We start from the raw sequence: 25,625 nt of genomic DNA on the forward strand, positions 1-25,625 counted from the left end.
TAAAATAGCCGATTTTACAGCTTTAAAAAACATATACAGCCTGGTACATTTTATTTTTTTGGTCTCAACCGATAGTTTCTACCCCCGCACACACGGGCGCGGAAACGTTGAGTGACTGGTCCGGAGACCACTGCTACGAGGCCAGTGGGCGGGCCCTCGGCCGGCTAACGGCCGCACCGCTCCAAATATGGCAAGTAGAATCCAACATGGCGCAGCTCAAACCCCCGTAGTAGCGGCACAAAACAGACTCCCCCAAACCAATGGGTGACGTCATGGTGCTACGTCCATTCTTTTTACAGTCTATGGGAAGAACGCTTAAAAAAAAACTAACTTTATTGACACCAGTGGCAGTGCAGTAGCAGGACACAGAGAGCAGAGGAGACTAGAGTCACAAGCAACACACACTAGAAAGAAGGTTTTTGGAAATAAATAGTTTTTTAAAAGACTAATAACTGCAGCCGCAGCTGGTCGCGGAGTTTCATGTCTGATATTGTAACGTCAGCCCTGAGTGATACGAACACAGGAAGTCACATGTGTCTATAAAGCATCCAGTGCTAACGGCTAGGCTACTGTTAGCTCTGTGAGTTCTCAACGGTCCGGACCCGGTTGAACTCCAGACCGGCGCGACTCGACTCGGACCGGTCGTGGATTTATTTTCGCCCTGAACCAGCGCATCAGGTGGCGCTGGTCCGGCCACCAGCCCGGCTTGAGAACTGTAATCTGTAACAATCACTTCCCCTGCGTCAGTAGCAGTAGCCTAACAACAGTTTATTATAAAACTCAGTCATCAGTCATCACTGAGTCTGTTTATACGGTTTAAAACTCCGGTGTTGTGTTTCACTTGCCCCGTTTACATGAGAGCTTTAATTCCGAATTAAAATCATTTAATTCTGAATTAAAGTTAATTCCGCTTTAAAAAGATCATGTAAACACTTAATTCCGAGTGAAAATATAATTCGGATTTAAACTTAATTCCGAATTAAGTGGGTGGTTTATTCCTATTTTAAATCGGAATTAATTAATTCCTCTATCATGTAAACGTTTATTCTTTTTAAAATTAATTCCTGTCGTTCTACGCATGCGTATTAACTGACTCGCCGCTCTGTGTGTGTGTCGCGGTGATAATTTAACCGTGAAAAGTAGGCTACAACACACACAACATAACGTTACAGCCGCAGTGTTGTGAGTGAATCATGTCGGGACAACCAGGCTTCATGAACCCGCTTCACAGACCCCGTGCTTGGCCGCCGCGGCCGCCGCCGCCGCTGCTGCTCTAGTGGCGGCCAAGCACCGGGGTCTGTGAAGCGGGTTCATGAAGCCTGGTTGTCCCGACATGATTCACTCACAACACTGCGGCTGTAACGTTATGTTGTGTGTGTTGTAGCCTACTTTTCGGCTACAACACACACAACATAACGTTACAGCCGCAGTGTTGTGAGTGAATCATGTCGGGACCAGAGCGATTGCTGGTCTGGACAACCAGGCTTCATGAACCCGCACCACAGACCCCGGTGCCCGGCCGCCGGTGGCTCACACCCGGGGAAGGCGATCCTGGCAATGAGGGTTGGGAGCCCGGCCGCCGCCGCCGCTGGGGGCGGCCAGGCGGGGAAGGCTATCAGTGAGCTTCGCCTTCCCCGCCGTAGCAGTAGCGGCAGCGGCCAGGCTCACACACCCGGGGAAGGCGATCCTGGCAGTTAAGAGGAGAAACTTTCTGCTTCTAAGTTGTTGTTAAGTTTAGGAGCAGCGGAGCGGCTCGCGGCTGCAGCTCTGTTCACTTCACACAATGAGAATGGAGTTTGTTTTCTTCCGGTAGACGTAAATACGTAAACACGTGTACCCTCTGTCCAATCAGAACGCTTCCCGACCTCCAGACGTTGAGCGGAATTAAATAAAGGCGATTTAACGTGTTTTCCATGTAAACCCTAATTCGGAATTATTATGTCCATGTAAACTTGAAGGAAAATATTTTAATTCCGAACTGTTTAATTCAGAATAATTAATTCCGCTTTAAAAACATCATGTAAACGTGGTAACTGTTGTTCCCGCTTCACTCGTGTTCCTGTTCTGTTTAGCGTTGCCATGCCAACACATGCAGCGGGGAGGGAGGACATTATTTTAAGGCCGAAAAACTCCGCAATGTTACTTTAATAAGATGCCTTAGCTGCACTCACACAGAGTGAAACTGTAGAAAAACACCAAAATACAGTACATCAACAACTGTTCAAGCTGTTCAACCAACAGTGTAGCTAACTGCTATATGAATTAAATTAAATTATGATTTTAAATACTCCAAGTTACATGAATTTCCAAAGTAAATATATTAAATTATAACGATGCACTTGCACTTAATATACACAACAAATAGTCAACTCACAGACGATTCTTTCACAAGCACAAAGTAGAAGATGGCAGCAGATGAAGCGCGCCCGATCCTTAGCCTGCCTGAGGAGGAAAATGGCTGCTCTCAATAACCAACTAAAAGGACAGACTGCTTAAAACAAAATCACTGCTAGAGGGCGCCAAACACTACTAGAAATCAACTTAAAGCCTGAGACAGGACAGTAGGAATTTTTAAAGGTGGACAGAAAAGAAAATTGAATTTGAGCCCACTCTGGGTCATAAAATTAGTGTAATAACTCATCTTTCAGACGATGTAGGCCAAACTTTGTGCAAAATTCAATTTTTGAGTAAATCCGGGATGAATGTGTGGTATTTTTTTTTCGCATTGGATAATGCAGGCGCACGGATTATACGTCCGCCCGCCCATCTAGACGCTAGGGTGCGTTTAGATTTCTAGGCTAATTGGATCCGTCATCCGTCATTCAAACGTCTGAGACACACACACACACACACCGAGCTCGGGCTCGCCCCAAGCTTTGAATATCCCGTCCGCTTGATAACAACCAATCAAATTTGTTTTCCTTACTCGGGTAAACTCGTGTTGCAGCTCGTGACAACTTGGCGCGGCAAACAGGACAAACGGCCCTTTCTGTACACCTTTAAAGTTTTGAAATTTAAACTCTAATTATTGTTGTTATTATGTCCTTGGAGTTGAGTAAATCTGGCATGGGGTCGGACATTTCTGTGAAGTTTGGTGAGTTTTCGCCCATGGGAAGTATGATTTCCTCGAAAGAAGAAGAAGAAGAAAGAATTCCTAGGAATACAATAGTCCTGGCAGCTTAGCTGCCCGGACCCTAATAACAGAAATGTTGTGGGAGCAGATTGATAAGAGGTATCAGTAAAAAAAAAAATGTCATTGTTAAAAAAAAACGACATAATTATTGACACCACAAACACTAAAACTCTTTGTCTCTTCTCTCTCAACAGATCTCGGTTTACAGGAGATTTTAGATCAACATAAGATCAGCCTGAGGAGCAGATGTGAACAAGTGACTGAGGGAACAGGAAGTGGAACAGGAAGTAGAACCCTCCTCAACAGGATCTACACTGAGCTCTACATCACAGAGGGACAGAGTGAAGAGGTTAATACCCAACATGAGGTGAGACAGCTGGAGACAACGTCCAAGAAGAAGACCCTTCAGGACACTACAATCAAGTGCCAAGACATCTTTAAGGACTTACCTGAGGACGTCTCAACAGTCTTACCTGTTCAACAGAGACCCATCAGAGTGGTTCTGACCAATGGTGTCGCCGGTATTGGAAAAACCTTCTCGGTGCAGAAGTTCACTCTGGACTGGGCCGAGGGCTTGGAGAACCAAGATATCAGTCTGCTGGTTCTGCTTTCGTTCAGGGAGCTGAACCTGATCAGAGATAAGCGGTTGAGTCTTCTCGGGCTGCTCCATGTTTTCCATCCAACATTACAGAAGGTCACAGCAGAGCAGCTGGCTGTCTGTAAACTTCTCTTCATCTTTGACGGCCTGGATGAAAGCCGACTGTCACTGGACTTCAACAACAGGGAGGTTGTGTCTGATGTCACACAGACGTCATCAGTCAACGTGCTGCTGACAAACCTCATCCAGGGGAATCTGCTTCCCTCGGCTCTGGTCTGGATCACCTCCAGACCTGCAGCAGCCAATCAGATCCCTGATGAATGTGTTGACAGGGTAACAGAGGTCCGAGGCTTCACTGACGCCCAGATGGAGATGTACTTCAGGAGGAGGTCCAGTGATGAAGATCTGTCCAGTAGAATCATCTCACACATCCAGATGTCCAGGACCCTCCACATCATGTGTCAAGTCCCAGTCTTCTGCTGGATCAGTGCTACAGTTCTGGAGCACATGTTGACCACAGACCAGAGAGGAGAGCTGCCCAAGACCATGACTGACCTGTTCTCACACTTCCTGCTGGTCCAGTCAAAGAGGAAGAATAACAAGTATGGTGAAGGACATGAGATGAGTCCACAGGAGCTGATGGAGGCCGACAGGGAAGTTCTTCTGAAGCTGGGGAGGCTGGCGTTTGAACAGCTGGAGGAAGGAAACATCATGTTCTACCAAGAAGACCTGGAGCAGTGTGGTCTGGATGTCACAGAGGCCTTGGTGAACTCAGGACTCTGTACTGAGATCTTCAAAAGAGAGAGTGTGATCTTCCAGAAAACAGTCTACTGCTTTGTTCATCTGAGTGTTCAGGAGTTTCTGGCTGCAGTCTACATGTTCCACTGTTTCACCAACAAGAACAAAAATGTCCTGGAGAACTTCCTGGGAGAACACTGGAGTCATGACAACAGTATCACCAACATAATGAGGAAACAAGATGAAGAAAATCATGAAAGCATTTCATCTGATGATGACGATGATGATGACGATGATGATGATGATGATGATGATGATGACAATGATGATAATAATGGTGATGATGATTATCAACCTGAAGATGATGATGATGATGATGATGACGATGAAGATGATGAAGGTGATGAAGGTGGTGATGATGATGATGGTCATGGTGATGATGATGATGGTAGTGATGATAATGGTGATGATGATGATGGTAGTGATGATGATGATGATGATGGTCATGGTGATGATAAAGGTGGTGGAGGTGATGGAGGTGATGGAGGTGGTGGAGGTGATGGAGGTGGTGGTGGCGATGATGATGATGATGATGGTTATAGGGGCCATGATGATCATGGTCATGGTCATGATGATGGTGATAAAGATGATGATGAGGATGATGATGCTCAGTTTTCTGATGATGACAATGATTTAACCCTCGATAAGTTCCTGAAGAGAGCCATGATGAAATCCCTCAGAAGTAAAAACGGTCACCTGGACCTGTTTGTTCGCTTCCTTCATGGCCTCTCTCTGGAGTCCAACCAGAGGCTGTTAGGAGGTCTGCTGGGTCAAACAGACAACAGTCCAGAAACCATCCAGAGAGCCATTAACAACCTGAAGAAGATGAACAGTGATGACATTTCTCCTGACAGAAGCATCAACATCTTCCACTGTCTGACGGAGATGAATGACCAGTCAGTTCATCAGGAGATCCAACGGTTCCTGAAGTCAGGGAAAAGATCACACAGATCACGCTACCTCTCTGACATCCACTGCTCAGCTCTGGCCTACATGCTGCAGATGTCGGAGCAGGTTCTGGACGAGTTGAATCCGTATAATTACAACACATCAGAAGAGGGACGACTGAGACTGATCCCAGCTGTGAGGAACTGCAGGAAGGCTCTGTGAGTTTACATGATATTCATTCACTTGGTTGTGATTATTTATTTTAACTTATTGAAAATAATATTTGATCAATTGGCAGATTCTACATTAATCATTGGCCCTCTCTGTTGTTTTGAATCTTTTTGGTTTCACGGAATCCAGAAGCATGCTACTACTACATGCTAACAAATATGGATAGGAGCAAAGAACACTTAAAATTACACACTGTTTGAATTTATTGTAACAGATTTTATATTATATTTTACCACAGACTTACTGATTGTCAACTCTCAGAAATTCATTGTGAGATTGTGGCCTCAGCTCTGAAGTCCAACCCCTCCCACCTGAGATTACTGGACCTGAGTGACAACCGGAAGGTGCAAGATTCAGGACTGAAGCTGCTTGCTGGTGGGCTGGAAAGTCCAAACTGTAGACTGGAGACTCTGGTGTAAGTTCACTGACTGGAGCTGTCTCTTCATGTGCTCTGTTCAAGTCAAAAGTTTTAGTTTATCCTTGGCAACACACTAAGTAGGAAGTTGCAGATACCTCTCTTTCCAAGCAATATTTTGCATCTTCCTCTTTGGGATCCCAAATTGTTCCTAGGCAAGTTATGTAATCACTCCAACGACCTCCCAGCGTCTTCCCAGTTGGACATGCCCAAAAAAACTCATAGAAAGGTGCGCAGGAGGCCTCCTTATATAAGGAGTAAGCAGTTTTTGTCTTTTTTCAGATTGGAGAGTTGCAGTCTGTCAGAGATCAGATGTCTGGGCTTAGCTCTGAAGTCCAACCCCTCCCACCTGAGAGAGCTGCACCTGGGTCAGAACAACCTGCAAGATTCAGGAGTGAAGGATCTGTGTGATTTTCTGAAGAATCCAGCCTGTAGACTGGAGACTCTGGGGTAAGTTCACTGACTGTTACTGGTGTACTGTAGATCTTAGATCATTGATACACAACTGAACTTGACTGATCTTCACTCAGATCTTGAATGGTAAGGACATGGTAAGGAGCGCTGTGTTGTTTGGCTGCACTTTGTGTGTATAAAAGAGTTGAAGATGTGAAGACCTAACCTCCATCTGAGCCACAACCAGCTAAGCCAGAGCTCAATGGATGTGGCTGCACAATGGAAGCAGCTGTGTGGAAGCTGTGTGTTTTGTGGAGAAAAGAAAAGAAAAAACATATTCGCTGATCGGCACAAGCCGAGTCACATACGTTTAATAGAGCATCTTAATCTTATCAGGTTAATTATCGGTTAACCAGCATCGGTTATCGGTCAGGAAAAAAAACAACCCCCCCCCCCCCAAAAAAAACAAAAAACAAAACAAAACAAATGTGCATCCCTAAATGTATTTTTTCAAAATGTGTCCACCTGGCTTTTTAAAGGCATTATTGAGTTTTTCTGGAGCATTGAGCTTAATTGAAAGGCAGAAATGGCATCTAAAAGTGGTAAGAGTGCTTTCTAGAGGAGGACCCATCCACTTTTTTTTTGCTTCCGACACCAATGGCTACAGCTGTTCTGTTCTCGGTAAACACACGCGATGATGCTACAACCTAGACTGCACGTCAAATTATCCAACATTTTACCAAGCCGTATTGTTATCCCTTTTATCGTGCCTGTGCCTGTATGCATGTATATGTGTGTATGTGGTCCTGCTGCCTCCTTAAAAAAATCCTTGAGGAAAAGTGACGTAAACGTTGCATCAAATCCGCCTTGGTTGTTCACACTGCAGTCAGATTGAGAAAAATCTGATCGGAATCTGATTCAGGACCACATATGGAAGTGGTCTAAATCTGATTTGAAAAAATCGGATCTGGGACAGATTTGAGTGTTCACACAACTTTGAAAATGTCTGACCTGGTCACTTGACCCCCGGAGAGGTGATGCGACTAAGTAAGCAAATAAATACACCAAACCAACACAAACACAACACAAAATCTATACCATGGCCCTTAAAGTATCACAGACTGTAGCTGAGTGAGAGGCCAGTATAAAGGGGGTGGGGGGCATAGTGAGATAGAAATCTAACTTAATTTTATCTTTAACAGTAGTTAATTCATTTCATTTCTCTCTTTCGCTGTGGGTTTTCTTGCTTTCCATATTTCGGTCCATTCGCTCAGTGGCTAAGAAAAGAGATAATCTTGTTATCATCTGTTCTCAGTGTGTAGTTGAATGTGTGTAGTTTTAGTTTCCTGAGACCAGGACCGTGAAAGACCTTAGTCCTGGATCAGGGGTGGACCTTTAAACTTTGATCCAGTGTTGTAGTCAGTGCTTAGTCCAACACATCTGATCAGATATCAATTGTATATTAACAGAGGTCAGCAGCAGCTGAGGAATCTGTGCTGACATGGATGATGTGTGTTGAAGGCCACGTTATGATGATGCCTCTACTCATTTTAGACACCGATCATATGTGTCTTGATCACAACCAATTGTGTCTACATGTTACATTTTTTATTTCAGACTGAGTTGCTGCAGTTTGTCAGAGATCAGCTGTGCCCTTCTGGTCTCAGCTCTGAAGTCCAACCCCTTCCATCTGAGAGAACTGGACCTTACCTCCAACCACTTGCAGGATTCAGCAGTGGAGGATCTGAGTGGTTTTCTCGAGAGTCCAGACTATAGACTGCAGACTCTGAGGTCAGTATGGAAATGATCAGTAAATGTTTTTTTCATCAGTGTTGTATGAAACACACTCAGTATCAGAACAAACTTGGTGAGTCTGATCCGTTTGGTTCGGTAAAACTAACTCAAACACAATTTTATTTTCATCTGACTCAAAGGATCGGTGAAGACAGGGTGATTAAAGCTTCCAGAGTCAAAACCTGTGAGTAGGCTGAAACACTCTCCTCTTCATCAGTCAGACTTTGAAATCAGGGCTTAAATTACATATTGGCATTGGAATGGTTTTTTGGAGGGAATCTGGATCCTTCAAACTGGAACAAGTCCTGGACTGACTGGACAGAGAGAGTTTATGTGTATATAATGTATCCCATTACAACAATATTAACCACATGGTCAAGTGGAGATCTCTGACTATGATGAAGAGAGGAACAGCAAATGGTGACTTCTGACATCTACACCGTTTCTCCTTCTTCGCACAGGTGTCTCTGATGTCAAACTGGACCCAAACAGAGCAAAGACAAAGCTGAATGTCTCTGAGGATGACTCAAAGCTGAACGTTTCTGAGGATGACTCAAAGATAATGGTGAGAGAAAAAACTGTGTGTTAGACAGTATACCCCCTTCTACATCCCCTCTGATGCGCATCATTCAGTAGTGTCTGCAGGCTAAGCATTGGCACAATTTCCCAATGACTGGACTTTCTGAAACAACGCATGGCTAACTTCTTCACAATAAAACATCTTTGGTTGAATGCATCACATGTCATCAGGCCAATCACAATCAACATAACAGCATTGTCTTCTTTCCCATGGATACAGGCACATTTTTGTGCCAAATTACTTCCAGACCACCAGTACTCAATGAAAGTAGTACAAAATGCACAATACCTTTTTGTTAGGTTATACATGTTTACTTTTTATATCATTTTATATAATTTATATCATATTGTTATGTAAGCTGTTGGACCATCTGAATTTCCCTCCTAGCGTTTAATGAAGTATTTTCTATTCTATTCTATTCTGTTTCCACACTGTGCCGCCTCCATTGCGGTTTGGCTCTGACTGACAGATCAAACACTCTACTGTTGCGTCAGCACTTCATCTCTGGAGCCCAGAGCGCTACCAGCTAACGTGGTAACAGCCATGTATAAAGTGAGATTGAAATGTAAACAACACATCGCCTTGCCTTTCTGAGGTTGATTTGCTGTTCAACATTCTATTTGTGATGACCAGCATGAACATTGTTACACTCCTCCCTTGATATGAGGTGGTGTTACTGTATATAAGCCTGTTGGCTTCACTCAAAACAACATATTTTAAAGTAGTAAACCAGCTGATGTTTCTCTCTGCAGCTGTCAAGTTTCACACCTGAACTGGAAACTGAATCTACAGAACTCTCATACAGGTAAATGTGTGATAAACTCACTCAACACAGTTTTAAGCAAAGCATCTTCCTCTTCCTCCACATCCCTCTTGAGCCATAGCAGATGAGTCTCTGCATGTTGGTCACATTATCAACTGTTTGAAGGGACATTAGTTGGATCACAGCTGGATCAGCTGTCAGTCAGCTGAGTCAGGAGTAGCACTATGTGTTTACTCAGTCTTCTGTGTCTCACAGGTTCAGGTCTCCTGGTCCAGGCCAGTTCCAGTGTAACTCAACTGGACTGGTGTTTGTTATGGCCGAGGAGGCGGAGCTGCTCTACAAGACTGTCCAATGGGATGAGAGCCTCCTCCAATCAGTTGGCAAGATGGCTGCAGGACCGCTGTTCAGTATCCAGTGTCCTGAGGATGCCGTCCGTCAGCTCCACCTCCCACATTGTGAAACAAAGGAAGGTGAGCAAGTGATTTTGTTTGTTAGGACAAGGATGGGGAACTAATGATAGAACTGAAGTCAGGTTACAGGGTTTTTGAAATCTCTCTCCAGCTTCCTGTGATGAATTGCCTGACCAAATTTCAGAGTGAAATGATCACCACTGTTGTAACAAGGTCGTTGTCTCTATGTTTTCACAGCTCTGCTCTGTGACGGCCTGCTGTCTGTCGCCCACATCACTGACGATGGAATGAACTTCATTGAACCACTGGAGATCACAGACACTCATGTGATCATCTCAGTCCCTCATCTCTCTCTCTTTGGCCTGGTCTGGTTTCAGGAGGTTATACGGAGGTTTTGGAACAACAAGAAACCAGTTTGTGGCCAAGTTCTGCTGTTTGGACAACCAAACCTCACGCCACGGATGCAAAGCCTCAATGTGCTTCTACTGCCAAAAAATGTCCACTTGAATGAGGTAAGACTGCAGACTGAAGGGTTAGAGCTTCACTTTGCTTCACTTTCAGTCCAAATTCAGACACTGTAATAATAATAATAATAATAGATTTTATTTGTATGGCGCCTTTCATGACACTCAAGGTCGCCTCACAGAAAATAATTACATACAGAACATCAGAACATCTCATAATAATAGTGCAAAAAACACAGCATAAAAAAAACAGCACATATGAAATATTAAAAACACAGCATAAAGCACCAAGGAAAAAAACAATGAAATGAAATAAAACAAGTGCAGTGACTTAGATGTGATGAGCAAGTCAGAACAGGTGAGTTTTGAGTTGGGATTTAAACAGATTAATAGATGTGATATTACGGAGGTCAGGAGGGAGTGAGTTCCAGAGCTGGGGAGCAGAGCGGCTGAATGCTCTGCTCCCCATGGTGGCCAGGCGAGCGGGGGGAACAGAGAGGTGAATGGAGGAAGAGGATCTAACTGTGCGAGCAGGTGTGGGGATGTGGAGGAGGTCAGAAAGGTAAGGAGGGGCAAGGTTGTGGATGGCCTTGAAAGTGAGGAGTAGAATCTTATACTGGATACGGTAGGTGATGGGGAGCCAATGGAGCTGCTGCAAGGTGGGTGTGATGTGATGGGTGGATGGGGTCCTTGTGATGACGCGGGCTGCGGAGTTCTGTACAAGTTGTAGTTTGTGGATGGATTTTTGGGGCAGTCCAAACATAAGTGAGTTGCAGTAGTCGAGCCGGGAGGTGACAAGACTGTGGACCAGGATGGCAGCTGTGAGAGAGGGGCGGAGGCGGTTGATGTTGCGTAGATGGAAGTAAGCAGACCGGGTTATGTTGCTGATGTGGGATGAATAGGACAGAGTGCTATCGAAGATGACACCAAGGCTCTTGACCTGGGGGGAAGGAGAAATGGGACAGTTGTCGATGGATAGCGTGAAACTGGGAGATTTGGATAAGGTGAGTTTGGTGCCAACGAGTAAAATTTCTGTCTTGTTACTATTTAGTTTGAGAAAGTTGGATGAAAACCAGGATTTTATTTCAAGGAGGCAGTCGGTGAGCGAGGGAGGTGGGAGGGTGGAGTCCCGTTTGGTGGAGATATGGAGCTGGGTGTCATCTGCGTAGCAGTGGAAGATAATGTGATGTTTCCGAAAGATGTGACCAAGGGGGAGTAGGTAGATGATGAAGAGTAGGGGCCCCAGGACTGAGCCCTGGGGTACGCCTGAGGTTAGTGGGAGTGGTTGTGATGTGAAAGAGCTTAGTTGGATAAGAGAGGATTATGTGCGTGATGTGAGGGGCAAGGGAGGGAGCGGTGGCTTTGACAAGAGAAGTTGGGAGGGGGTCTAACTGGCAGGAAGATGGTTTGGATTTTTTAATCAAATGAGTAATGTCAGAGACTGATGGCAGAACAAATGCTGAGAGTGACTGAGGAGGAGGGAGGGACAGGGAGGGGAGTATGGAAGGTGGATTTTGAGAGAAGCTGGGAACAAGTTGTTGATGGATATCATGGATTTTGGTTGTGAAAAAGGATAGAAGGGAGTTACAGAAGGCGGTGGAATACATCTGTGGGGGGAGACAGTCGGGGCGATGAGTAATCTTGCTGAGAAGTGAGAACAGAGTCTTAGAGTTTCCTTCGTTTGCATCGATTAAACTGGAGTAGTAGGTGGATTTGGCTTGTGAGATACAGTTCTTATAGTGGAGAATATGGTTGTGGAAGATATCCTTGTGAACAGTGAGACCAGTCTTATTGTAGAGGCGTTCCAGTTGGCGTCCTTTGGATTTGAGTTGTCTGAGGTCTGGGGTGAACCATGGGGCGGAGCGTGTAAAATTGACAGATCTGGTTTTAAGCGGGGCGAAATTCTCCAGGAGGTTATGGATCAGAAAAGGGGAGGGAAGTTGCGTGACAGTTGACAGGGGAGAGACCAGAGCAGCATATTAAATCCAGAGTGTGACCTTTTGAATGTGTGGGTAGACGGGGGTCTCGGAGCAGACCTGACGACTGCCAGTGGCGGATCAGGCACGGGACAATCAGGAGCAGACTGAGGTGGAGGGAAGTCCTCAACACTCAGGATGTCATATAATGTAATGAAGTTACTCACCTGATGATGTGGGCTCCATACACCCTGTATCATTGACACCTTATCTCAGTGTTGCCTTGACAGAACATCTGCAAATTTCACACAAACTTAAGGAGTAATTCATTATATTTTGATGGTCAAAGGTCAATGATCATAGTGCCCGGGTTCGAATCTCCCAGTGTGCCCTTTGCTGCCTGTCATTCCCTCTCTCTCTGCCTCCCTATTTCTTGTTTATCTCTATGGTCCTGTCAATTAAAGGCAAAAAATCCCCAAAACACTGTAAAATACAGCTAGAACCAATTTGTTCCGGCTCAGGTCTGACTGTAATGAAACGTTCTGATTGATCTCTAGGTGAAGCGGATGCTCGACGACTGTGTGTTCATCCGGGCGCCTTCCATTTGCACACTCGTCACAAATATAACTTACACAGCTCACTGTCCGGAGGCCAAAACAGTCCAGCCTAGGGTGAGTGTTTCAGACTGAAGCTGACATGATTCTTCAAACAGCTGTCACTTGGAGACACTGACACAAGTGCTGCTGGTTTTCAGGGACATACATTTAAGATGGACTATGGACCAAATTACCCCCCGACGTTTCAGATCATCCTGTTCTCAAGCATAGAATGTGCCAGTGCAGAGGTCCGAGATGAAACGAAGACAGCTGTGTGGGAATGTGAAGTTCCCCTGCCAGGTAAACACTTCATCTGATGAGTGGTGTCTCTGTTGTTATCTAGCTTCTGATCATCTTCTGTCCTCTGTGGTCCATCCTAACCAGTGAACTAGTGGAAAACAGTAAAGAGTAGGACCTAGGAGCTTCATGGAGGAGCTAAAAGGACCTTCAATGAAATATGGGGACTATAAATCTTTTGTCCTCACTCCTCTATCAGGTCCTTAATCAGTCGTCCCTCCTGTGACTGTCCCTACTCCTTCAGGTGTTTCTCAGACACTTTACTTTCTTGACTTTCTGTTGTCCCATGTGTATTACTTGTGAGTCTGTCACATGTTGTTGTCCCAGTGTCCGAGCTGGTCATGTTAAACTCACATGTTCAACCAGGTGTGATCGCTTGTGACTCAGATGCCTCACTTTCTCTGCATCCTTTTCATGTTCCTGTTTTTTGTCCCATTGTCAGAGCTGGTCATGTTAAACTCACAATAAAGCTGATAATCTTCAGAAGTGGTGTTGGATGAATTTTACAGTGGTGTTCAATCTGGTTTGATCTCCTGTGACTGGATTACTAGTCTTAGGAGTTTTAACGTAGCCCTGAACCGGATAAGCAAACCTGACTTTTTTTTTTCCACGGACCATTCCATCCCTAATGTGTATATGAGTCTAATTTCTCCGATCAGCAACATTGATCACTTGTTATTGAATCTGCTTATACAGCACAGATGATGTTTTTTGAACTCAATTATGTCTCTAGTTCATCTTCGCAGTCTTGGTCCAGGTCCAGGTCCAACTCCAAGTGTCCCAGCTTCAAGTCAAAGTGTCTCAGCAGCGACTCCAAGCGTCTCAGCACTGACTCCAAGTGTCTCCACACTGACTCCAAGCGTCTCAGCACTGACTCCAAGTGTCTCAGCTTCAAGTCCAAGGGTCTCAGCACCGACTCCAAATGTCTCGACACCGACTCCAAGCGTCTCAGCACTGACTCCAAGTGTTTCAGCTGCAAGTCCAAGTGTCTCAGCACCGACTCCAAGTGTCTCAGCAGTAGAGAGGCTGAGGTCTGCTCGGGTTCAGTTCATCGAGAGCGTCTCTGAAGCGGATCTTCATCAGCTGCTAGACAAACTCCTGGACTGTGGGGTGGTAACAGATGCTGAAATTGATTATTTTGCTGCGAAAAAAATCAGGGCAGAGAAAGCTCGAGAGGTGATCGACACTGTGCGAAAAAAAGGAGAAACAGCTTGTGCAAAACTAATCAGAGGTCTCTGTGAGGTGGATCTCTATCTGTCAACACACCTCAACCTGAGCTAAAAACAGTGTGTCAGGGATTTTGTATCTGACACTAATGTTTTTTAGCTCCTGTCACCAGTGTCCAGCCGAAGGCCTGCCTGGCTCCTGTTTCCAGTGTCCAACCGATTCCTGTGTCCAGCCGGCCAAGTGCCCACTTTCTGTTTCCTGTGTCCAGCTGGAGGCCTGTCTGGTCCCTGTCTCCAGTGTCTAGTCTGAGACCTCTCCGTCCCCTGTCTCCAATGTCCTGCCGGAGGTCCGTCCAGTCGCTGTTTCCAGTGTCCAGCTGGTCATGAGCCCGGCTCCTGTCTCCGGTGTCCGGCCTAAGGCCTGTCCGGCTTCTATCTCCAGTGTCAAGCAGTTGGAGAGCTCGGCTCCTGTCTCCAGCGTCCAGCCGGTGGTCCGCCTGGCTCCTATCACCAGTGTCCAGCTGGCAGCACAGCCCACCTCTGCCCTGGGACTGCAGTTGGCGGTCTGCCTCTCCCTGGGTCATTGGTGGGCGGTCCGCCTCCCTCCTGGTCGCCAGTCCCGCAAGTGGCATCGCCCTCCAGCCCATTCCCTGTGGGGAGGGCTCGCCAATGCCCTCGCCCTCCAGCCCATCCTCCAGAAGGGGCTCGCCAGCGCCGTGGCCCCCCAGCCCAGCCTTCCAGCTGATCCCCAGACTCCCCTTGCCCTTCTGCCCGGTCTCCTGGCCAACCCCCAGACTCCCCATGCCCCTCAGCTCGGCCCCTGCGCCGCCCTCCAGAGTCCCGTTCCCCTCGGCCCAATGTTCTCACAGAGACTCATCACTGTCCTTTTCTTGTTTCTTATATTCATGTCTAGTCCTGGTTTTCCTCCTCCTGCCCCCCACCACCCTCCCAAGTTTGCCTTTGTGTTTTGTGTAGCTGTCAACCAGCCCGCAAAAATTCTTGATTTGCTCATACCTGGCTTTTGTTCTATTGTTTCTTTGCTGCCTCTTTGTTGCCCGCCTGAGTATGTCGGATAACGAATCTGATCCTCTTGAGGATTTTTACCCGAGTGGAGAGCTCTTGATGGAGGCAGCGCAATACCCCTCTGTGCAGCGCAGGAGCGTCTGGATCGCATCCTCTCAATCTGAGTATCTGACCCTGGTATCTCAGCTGAGGGCCCAAGGAGTTTCTCCAGCCTGTCCCAGCTTCAAGAGCTGGTAAGCCTGATCGAGGTTAGCGATTCCCCCGCCGCCTCTCCGGTCTCTGTCGAGGACTCCGCGCCGGTTTTGTTGAAGGGAATCTCTAAATGTTTCCCTCAGCGACATGATAACAGAGGCCCAATCACTCTCTCCATACTGCACATGGTGTCGGTTCTCCGTAAAGGATTGTTTTCTCCGTTTATTGATTCTCTTCTTATCAGTGTTTTTCTTTTTCTTTTCTCCGTATATTGATTCTCTTCTTATCAGTGTTTTTCTATTAGCCTTCTATGGGTTTTTGCGGATTAGTGAATTCACTTCCTCTTCTAATGTATTTGAACCAGTTAAAGATATCTGTTTTTCAGATCTGTCATTTCACCATTCTGATTATTGTCTGTTTCTTAAACATTCCAAAGCTGTATATACATGTACATATATTGTATATATTGCTATATACTGTATATATACAGTGTACACACACACTCAGGAAATTAATATTTGAATAAATGAACCTTGAATATATTGAATGAAACTCTGAATATATTGAGTGATCCTTTGAATATGGAACAAATAATATATATATTCTGAAATTGAAACATCCTGGAAAGAGCGCCTGCTCTCCCCGCCACAGAAACAAACACTTTTTCCTTGTTGTGATGAATTCTTTACAAAAATAAACGGTCAAGCAGTGCAGTGGTAATGTCCATAATATCTCTGACCGTTTATTTTTGTAAAGAAATCATCACAACAAGGAAAAGGTGTTTGTTTCTGTGGCGGGGAGAGCAGGGGCTCTGCAATCAGTACCATACTGTAGATATTTTATTGTTTTTCTGAGTGTTTGTTGTGGTTGAAAGAATTGCCCCCATGGGTTAGCATTGTTGCTATCCCGAGCGCCGGGTAGCCATGGTGTAACTCCAGTTTGCCTCAGGGGTGGACTGGGACAAAAATTTGGCCCTGGACTTTTTGGTCCAGACCGGCCCACTATCTGCGCGGATATTTTGCCAACTAGCACCGTTGATGTACAAACACACAAGCTCTTAATAACACCACTATACTAAACGATATACAATATACAACAAAGTAGAGGAATAGTGTGGAATAGGTTAAGTTTGGACAATATTACATGCACATAATGAGTCTGCATGCAATCAGAACTTTGGCTAGTTGGCTAAAGTATGGAAAACAATAGTATAATGATCTGAAAAATGGACAAACACTAATTTTATCTTAGAAAGACAGTACAGCTCAACATAATGTATAGACAATGAAGCACGACAAGAAATGCTGTATGCAGAATGATGTTTTACTGTAACAGTATAATCAGTGTTTTATTAATTTTAACTGTATAATGTTAAACTGTTGAAAGGACAATAAACCATAAACACTGACTGAAAAAAATATGGAAAGCATTTGTTAAGTTTATAGCTCAATGTCCTTCATGACCAAATTTGAGTGAGGGCACTTAAAAGCAACTAATCAATTAATCAGGATAGTATATGAATTTATTGTTTTCCAACTTTAGATAACTAGATTTAGCTGTAACACACCACACCATCAGAGTTATTAGCTATAGCTATTTATTGTGTCAAGTAAAGTTCATAGCAACCGTTCTGGACCATTTACAGTATTTTAATGAATGTTTATCCACACCATTCTGGAAAGCACATACCTGCTTAACACGGTATCACTACCTCCTTCACATGGTGGAGAGTCTTCCTCAACACTTATTTTTTCAGCCTCCTCCTGCACCATAAGGGCAGTGGTGGAGGCTGGAGCCTTCTCCAGACTCACTGTCAGACTCACGTGAAGGACCTGCTGCTGAAGCTGCAGCATCGGTGCTTCTAGCCCTGGCCAGGCCAGGCGGCCCCTGATCTGCGTGATTGTTGTACTTTTAGCAGTCTGTGCTGCTGTTACTTTCCTCCATTTTCCCGCGTCGCCTTTGCGTTAGTTTACTTTTCTTTTCCGTTTTCGTGTGCTGGTGTGTTGTTGTTTTCTCTCTCTCTCTCTCTCTCTCTCTCGCTCTCTCTCTCATCATGACTCCGTGATTGGACGAGGGGGGGTCTAGAACATGCGTGGGTGGGACTCCTGGGCCTCTGTAGCCTCTCATAGGGCCATTGGGCCAGGTAGACAAGCCACTAGGCCAATCGTCACCTCTCTGCTGTGTCTGCAGCTGAGCACTGTGGGCCGAGCCGATGCATGTCTCTCTCCCTGGGCCGGGAGAGTTAGGCTACAATAGGCGAGGCGAGGCATGGCGAAAAAAAAGTTAAAGCAGAAGTGAGTGATATATTTGTGTTAATATAAGTCTTAAATAGTTATATCTTCCGACAGCAATCACTTACATAGAGTGTTTGGACTGAAACACGGGTCCCTCTGCTCTGCTCTGAGCCGAAGAGAAAACATTTATCGTATCCTACAGTTTTTATCCAATGAGGAGAGAGAACGGCATGCAGGGCTGTGTGTGCAGCCAAGGAACGCCGTGAATGTGGTGACGTAGCGACGAGGACTGTTATGGTGCGTTCAAGGAAACTCGTATTTTTCCGACCGTGAAGTGGTACCAGTTCGATCTGGTACGAGTTCACCGGTCGGAAGTTACGAGTGGCCGTTATAGTGACTTTCACCGGTAAAACAGGTCGGAAAAACATGAGTGGGTTGCCTGGAACGCTACAAAGTCGTAAGTTGTGACTTGAAGCAAACACTTCCGGTGGCGCTGCTCAGCTGGCGACCCGGGCTCGAGTGCTACGCTGCGTTAGCATGTTTGTTGTGCCTTTATGTTCTTTTATTTATCACTTTGAGAGTTCGGAGCTCCATGCACCGGAGTTTAAAGCTACGCAGGAGCCAAAGAAAGTCGGTATAGCTGTTGAGCAGATACGGGACACAACACACCGCCACTCAACTAGCAAGCTAACAACAAGCTAGCACGCTCGGCTTGCTGAATTCCACGCCGTGGGACTGACCTCCCGACCTGCGGGAGGACCAACGCCAAACCATGGCTAACCTACTGGCTACATTGACTATATTTCTGGTGGTTGGTGTCCTACTTTGCAACAGCTGGCACACACCAATAGTGCACACGGGGGTGCACCGGACATACTCCAAAGATGCCCTGCTTGCCCTGCAGGTAGCAGGAGACACGCTGCCGGCTAATCTAATGCTACCGGAGGAACTCAGGAGAGAACCGGCGGGGCACCCGCACAGACACCGGCGGCGAAAGAGGGGGAAGCGAGGAGGAGTTCGCCAGCGTCTCCGTCGGAGAGGCGATCGCCCACCGCTGCCATCTATCATACTGAGCAACGTGAGGTCTCTGCGTAACAAGCTGGAGGAGCTTCGGGCAAACAGATGGCATTGTTATGAATACAGAACCTCGTCCATCATGGTCTTTACCGAGACCTGGCTCCGTCATGATGTACCGAGCTCACTGCTGGATTTGGGCGGCTACTCTTGCATCCGAGCTGACAGGACAGTCTCCTCCGGTAAGGACAGAGGCGGGGGCATCTGTGTTTACGTGAGTAATAACTGGTGTAAACAATACACGATCAGAGAAACAATATGCACCCCGGACCTGGAGCTGCTCTGTATTTCAATGAGACCCTTTTATCTGCCAAGAGAGTTTGGCAATATCATCCTATGTGCCACATATATTCCTCCTAGTGGTAATGCAACACTAGCTGCTAAACGCGTGGCAGAATGTATTCATTCACAGCAGCAGCGCACCCCCGGGGCCCCCGCCTTCATACTAGGGGATTTCAATCAGTGCAAATTGGAGTTAGCATTACCTGGTTTTTTCCAGTATGTGAAATGTGGCACAAGAAAGGATAGAATCTTAGACAAATGTTTTGGTAACCTCAAAAACGCATATAGAGCCAAGCCACTCCCCCCTCTCTCCAACTCAGACCACTCTACTGTCCACCTTATGCCCACATACAAAACAGCATTAAAAGCCAGCAAGCCCCAACACAAGACTGTTTTGCAGTGGTCTGAGGACAGTGTGGAAACACTTAAAGGCTGTTTCCTCAGCACGGACTGGAGTATCTTCCACAATTTGGACCTTGATGAGGCAACACACTCTATAACTGATTATATTAATTTGTGTGGATAATGTAGTCCCCAAAAAGAACATCCTACATTTCCCCAACAACAAGCCTTTCATCACAAAGGAAGTGAAAGCCTGCATTAACAAAAAGAAACTGGCTTTCAAGAGAAAGGACCGTTTGGGTGTGGCTAACGCACAAAAAGAACTCAACCAGCTTTTGAAGAGGACAAGAGAAAAACACAGAGCTACCATTGAACAAAGTGTGAGCTCAATGAACAATAAACGACTTTGGGACCACATGAAATCCGTCACAAATTCTAACCCACAAAAGACACAGATCATCACCCTGGATGAGCAGAGGAAGGCGAATGCACTGAATGACTTTTTTTTAAGATTTGACACAGATGACCTTACTCAGGCAGGGGTAGAGGCCCTAGAGGCACTCAGTATTACAGATGTAACAGATAGGCTAGAAATAAAACCCCATGAGGTACAGATGATTTTTAGCAAAATTTGTAATAGGAAATCCACAGGGCCAGATAGCTTGTCTGCTTCAGTTCTGAAGAAATGTGCTCCTGAACTGTCCACTGCCTGGTGTCCGATTTTTCAAAAGTCACTAGACAGTAACATCGTACCTGCCCTGTGGAAGAAATCCACTATCATCCCCTTACCAAAAACATCATGCCCATCTGCAAACAATGATTTTCGACCAATTGCCTTAACATCGGTAGTAATGAAATGCTTTGAAAAAATCATTGTTAATATGCTTAAACATGATCTGGTTTCCTGTATGGACCCCCTTCAGTTCGCATATAGGCAAGGGCGGAGCACTGAGGATGCAATCATAAGTGTGACGCATCTTATTAGTAAACACCTTGAAGATTCAAAGTCCTATGCACGTGTCTTATTCGCTGATTTCAGCTCAGCTTTTAATACAGTTCAGCCTCATCTGCTTGTTAAGAAGCTGAATGGAATGCATGTAAACCCTTTTTTAATCAGATGGTTTTATTCCTTTTTAACAAACAGACCCCAACAGGTAAAGGTCAACGGCACCCTCTCAGAGATCAAATATTGCAGCACGGGAGTTCCCCAAGGCTGTGTGAGTTCACCCATCCTGTTCACACTCTATACAAATGAGTGCAGGAGCACACAGCAAAACACACATATAATTAAATTTTCTGATGACACAATTATTTTAAGTTTGCTGCGGGTCGACGACTGTCCCTCATTGTATCACAATGAGGTTACAAATTTTAAAACCTGGTCTGACAGTAACCACCTTATTCTTAATACGGCTAAAACAAAAGAAATAATTTTTGACCCAAGAGAGGTGCGAGCCCATGACCCTGTTATCATTGGAGACTGCGAAATAGAACAGGTGGATTCATACAGATACTTGGGTGTCATGATAGACAGCAAACTAAGATGGAATGATCATGTTGAAGCCTTATGTTCCAAGCTGGCTCAAAGATTACATTTCCTCCGTAAACTTAGGCTTTATGGAGTACACCCTAATACTATGCTTATATTTTACAACGCAGTGCTTGACAGTATTATTCGTTATGGGTTGACTGCTTGGTATGGCACTGCCACTGTCCAGCTGAGAGCCAAGGTTACAACAATGATTAAAACAGCCATGAAGGTGATTGGAATTACAGACTATGCATCCCTTCAGACTACATATGAAACAACAGTGATCAGACAGGCACACAGGATCCTTAATGATCCAACAAACATCCTCCTGTCAGAATATCAACTCCTTCCTTCGGGAAGACGTTTCAGGGCCAGTAAATACAAAAGTAATAGATTTAGATTTTCGTTCATTCCTACCTCCATAGCACTTCTTAACAAAAAAACGGCCCTGCCTCCTCCATAGTAGAGTAGAAGCAGGTGTCACGGACGCTTGAGTCTTATTTTTATTTTTTATCTTATTTTCTTTTATTTTTTTATTATTATTTTAATCTAAATAATGGTGGTTGTCTATGTGCTCCACGCGCACCATACTTTCTGCGGCTCCGTGGTTGTTGCATAGTTGTATGTGTACACCATGTGTAATATATTCTGTGTATTATGCTCTGTGTGTATATGGACATATATGTGTACACCATGTGTAATTATGTTTTCTGTGTGTATGTGGATGTGTGCGTACACTATGTGTACATGTGAATGTGCAGGTGTATGTGTACCATGTGCTCGCTATGTGTGGTTTTAGATGCAGCTGTGTCAGCACTTGTGCCCAAGACAAGTTTCCTGTCAAGGACTAATAAAGTATATCTTAATCTAATCTTAAACTGTAATTTACGATTTCAAAAGCCTGCCTGGAACGCAGCATTAGCGAAAATGACCGGATCACTCACTTCTGCTTTAAATAAATAAATAAAAAACGGCCGCCTATCGGCCCATTAGTGACCGGCCCACCGGGAAAACTCCCGGTACTCCCTATGGCCAATCCACCCCTGGTTTGCCTGCATCAATTTTAGTCGCGTTTTGGTCACCCAACAGTAGGTGCACATGAAGCTTTTTTTCAGCTTTATTTATCACTCATTTACAAAACAGTAGTAGTACAGTAATCATAGAAACAACTGGGTAAACATTACATGCAACAAATAAATGATACAGAAAATATACATGAATAAATAGAAATATTGCACACATGTTCACTGGGTGTAAACAATTAGTCAGAGCGCTCTGTCATCCTATTGGTCGACATCAAGGTTCACGTTAGAAGATGTCAGGCGAAGAAATTCCGCCGAGGCGTCGTAGAGCGTTGTAGAGCGTTATAGACATAAAACCACTGGTTGCATAATGTCACGCTACACGTCCGTTTGTCGTTCCTGACGCTCATCAGGCACAATGCTGGAAATGTGTCGGCCACGATAAAATCGTTTGTCGATTGGAATTGGGCCAAAGTACCCCACAGGCTAAAATCAACAAAGAAGAAAACCCACCCCCACAAATACACTGTAGTATAGTTAGTAGGCTACTGTGAGATATAGAGCCAGAACGAGAGTAGAGAACGAGAACTGAGAACGGAAGGCAAGGCAAGGCAAGGCAAGGCAATTTTATTTGTATAGCCCGTTTTTACAAAAAGTTTGTCTCAAAGGGCTTTACATGGCATCGTAACAACATCCTCTGTCCTTAGACCATCACATCGACTGAGGAAAAACTCCATGGAAACCCTTTTAACAGGGAAAAATCGGAGAAACCTCAGGGTGAGCAACAGAGGAGGGATCCCTCACCAAGGACGGACAGACGTGCAATAGATGTTATTACAGACAAGAAAACAGTTTACAGTTTATGTCACAGAATGTGGGAAACATGGAAATGTTAGCAGGGGTTGATGAAGGCAGTCTCTGGTGAGGGGGGTGAGGGGGGGAGGTGGGGGGGGGGGGGGGCAGGGAGAGCTGGCCAGCTTGATGGGAGGACTGGGTGGTAGACTGGTCCATGGGAAGGGAGGGGAGGCCGGTCTAGCAGCAGGGGAAAAGGTGGGAGGGGGGGTGATGCAGGCGGCGGCTGGTGCAGAGAGATGGAGCTCCGGTGGATCTGCGGAAACACAGAGAGAGTGCGAGACACCAAGGCCAAACAAACGCAGTACAACAGAAAATGACAGTTCAAAAATATACTGAGGAGAGGAGAGGAGCAGCGTAGCTATAAAATGGTTCAGAGCTACCTGAACCAGCCCTAACTAAAAGCCCTGTCATAAAGGAAGGTCTTAAGTCTAGACTTAAATGTAGTTAGAGTGTCTGCCTCTTTGACCCATGGAGAGAGCTGGTTCCACAGTAAAGGAGCCCAGTAACTGAAGGCTCTACCTCCCAGTCTCAGGGCTCTCAAGTTTTGAAGTGAGTTCAGAGTGAGATTTTACCAGCGGCAGCGGGGATTTGGTTGAAGTGGGGATGAATGTCTGACAAATGACGCATAAATTCATTCAAACAAAAATATTTATGATTTATGACTGGAATAAGTTAACCAGGGGCGCCATGCAACCCAAAAATTGGAGGGGGCACAGTGAATGTTGATGTGCTATCGCGTGCGCAGCGCGCACAAAATTTTTTTGGAGGATGCCCTCAAATCACTTATTTTGGACACTTATACAGGACTCTACACTAGTATTTGTTAGTTTATTTTTAGAGCACAGCACAATGAAAAATGTTTAAGTAACACGTTATTTAACCTTTAAATAATGTTGAGGGTCCAATGTGACCAATTTTTACATTTAGGAACAGTAAAAACACCCTTATTTTCCTCTGACTTTAAGTTGAACTTGTTCTTGACCAACACAATATTTGATACATACAGATTAAATGGTCTTTCCTGCCACTACACTATGATGATAGTAGCATAAACTGATTTGTTGAACTCAGCCTGATGTAAACATTAATAAAACTCACAGCTCCATGTTGTCTCTGTGTGATGTTCAGGGACAGGTCAGGACAGTCTGAAGACAGAGCTCTGAGGGTGAAGTCCTAATAATGAGATGAGATGCGCTGTGACAGGTCTGTAGACGTCTTGACCACATGTCAGCTGATCAGGAAACTCCGCTATTCTCAGCTCCGAGCGTTTTTTTTTTTTTTTTTTTTTTTTATTAAGCTGCGGTAGCGACCGGCTCAAATACGGGAGTATAGCCTACTGTAAATCGGCGCGGATCTGTGTGTTTATCAAAGCTTGGTCGCTGTGCGGTTTGAGCTGCGTTCATGAAGTTAAGAGGCTGCTTTCAAACTCTTCAGGCAGTGATCAGTGTCGGCTGAGGACAGTAGGCTACAACAGGTAACAGTGTTGTTGTCTCTTCACCTCTCTCGTGTGATCAGTGCGCCCTCAAGTCTGTTCCACTGTTAAAGCGGTGCAACTTGATGGACGTCACTGTGGTAATTTAAATGCGTGAGAAATACAATGTGTGGCGTGTGAGCGTGTGAACGGGTGGGAATGCGTGTGTCACACGCCAAATGCGTGAGACTTGAGAGCCCTGCAGTCTGTTTTTAGAGATACTGGGAGTCACTAACAGACCTGAGTTCTGGGAGCAGAGTGCTCTGGTAGGACAGTAAGGAATGATTAGTTCTTTCAGATAGGTTGGAGCCTTATCATTAAAGGGATAGTTCAACATTTTGGCAAATTGGCCCATTGCCATAATCGCTATAGTCATAGCAGTAGGTTCGTTACCTTTATTTGTCGGTGTAAGCTATTTTTAGAACGGAGGAGCGGAGCGGCAGGCTGTTCAGAGCTAAACTATGGAGGCTAATGGAATTTCTTGGTTTCCCTCATCAAACTCATCAAATACAAAATCCCAAAACTCCAAAACGCTTTGAGATAATAATGGAACGTTACGAAACGGAGCCGTTTTCGAGGTAAATACAGAGTCTGCTTGCTGAAAAACTGACCCTGAACGCAACGCGCATCAGCGGTTTTTGCATGAATTTACCTCTAAAACAACTCTGTCTCGTAACGTTCTATTATTATCTCATAGCGTGGTGATTGTGCAGCTCACAACTTGTCCACGAAAGCGTTTTGGAGTTTTGGGATTTTGTATTTGATGAGTTTGATGAGGGAAACCAAGAAATTCCATTAGCCTCCATAGTGTAGCTCTGAACAGCCTGCCGCTCCGCTCCTCCGTTCTAAAAATAGCTTACACCGACAAATAAAGGTAACGAACCTACTGCTATGACTATAGGGATTATGGCAATGGGCCAATTTGCCAAAATGTTGAACTATCCCTTTAAGAGCCTTATAAGTTAGCAGAAGGATTTTGAAGTCTATTCTAAATCCTACAGGAAGCCAGTGGAGAGAAGCTAAGGTGGGAGAGATGTGCTCTCTCTTCCTAACTCCTGTCAAAACCCTTGCTGCGGCATTCTGGACCAGCTGGAGACTCTTTAGAGAGTTTTTCGGACATCCTGACAGGAGAGAGTTGCAGTAGTCTAGTCTAGAAG

The 25,625-nt window shown here is 45.3% G+C and overlaps 1 protein-coding gene across 1 annotated transcript in view; it reads left to right on the top strand.

Annotated features, from left to right (window-relative positions):
• Positions 1-1,557: 1,557 nt before the first annotated feature.
• Positions 1,558-25,625, top strand: part of LOC310991909 (NLR family CARD domain-containing protein 3-like) — a gene marked incomplete at both ends in the record, with an annotated part of 36,923 nt that continues 12,855 nt past the window's right edge. The window contains 4 exon segments of the mRNA XM_083979838.1: positions 1,558-1,618; positions 3,328-4,672; positions 4,674-4,683; positions 5,178-5,635. Coding sequence (XP_083835964.1) covers positions 1,558-1,618; positions 3,328-4,672; positions 4,674-4,683; positions 5,178-5,635 — 1,874 coding nt within the window.

This window comes from Trachurus trachurus, assembly GCF_905171665.1.
Source record: "Trachurus trachurus genome assembly, chromosome: 9".
Classification (NCBI taxonomy): Eukaryota; Metazoa; Chordata; class Actinopteri; order Carangiformes; family Carangidae; genus Trachurus; species Trachurus trachurus.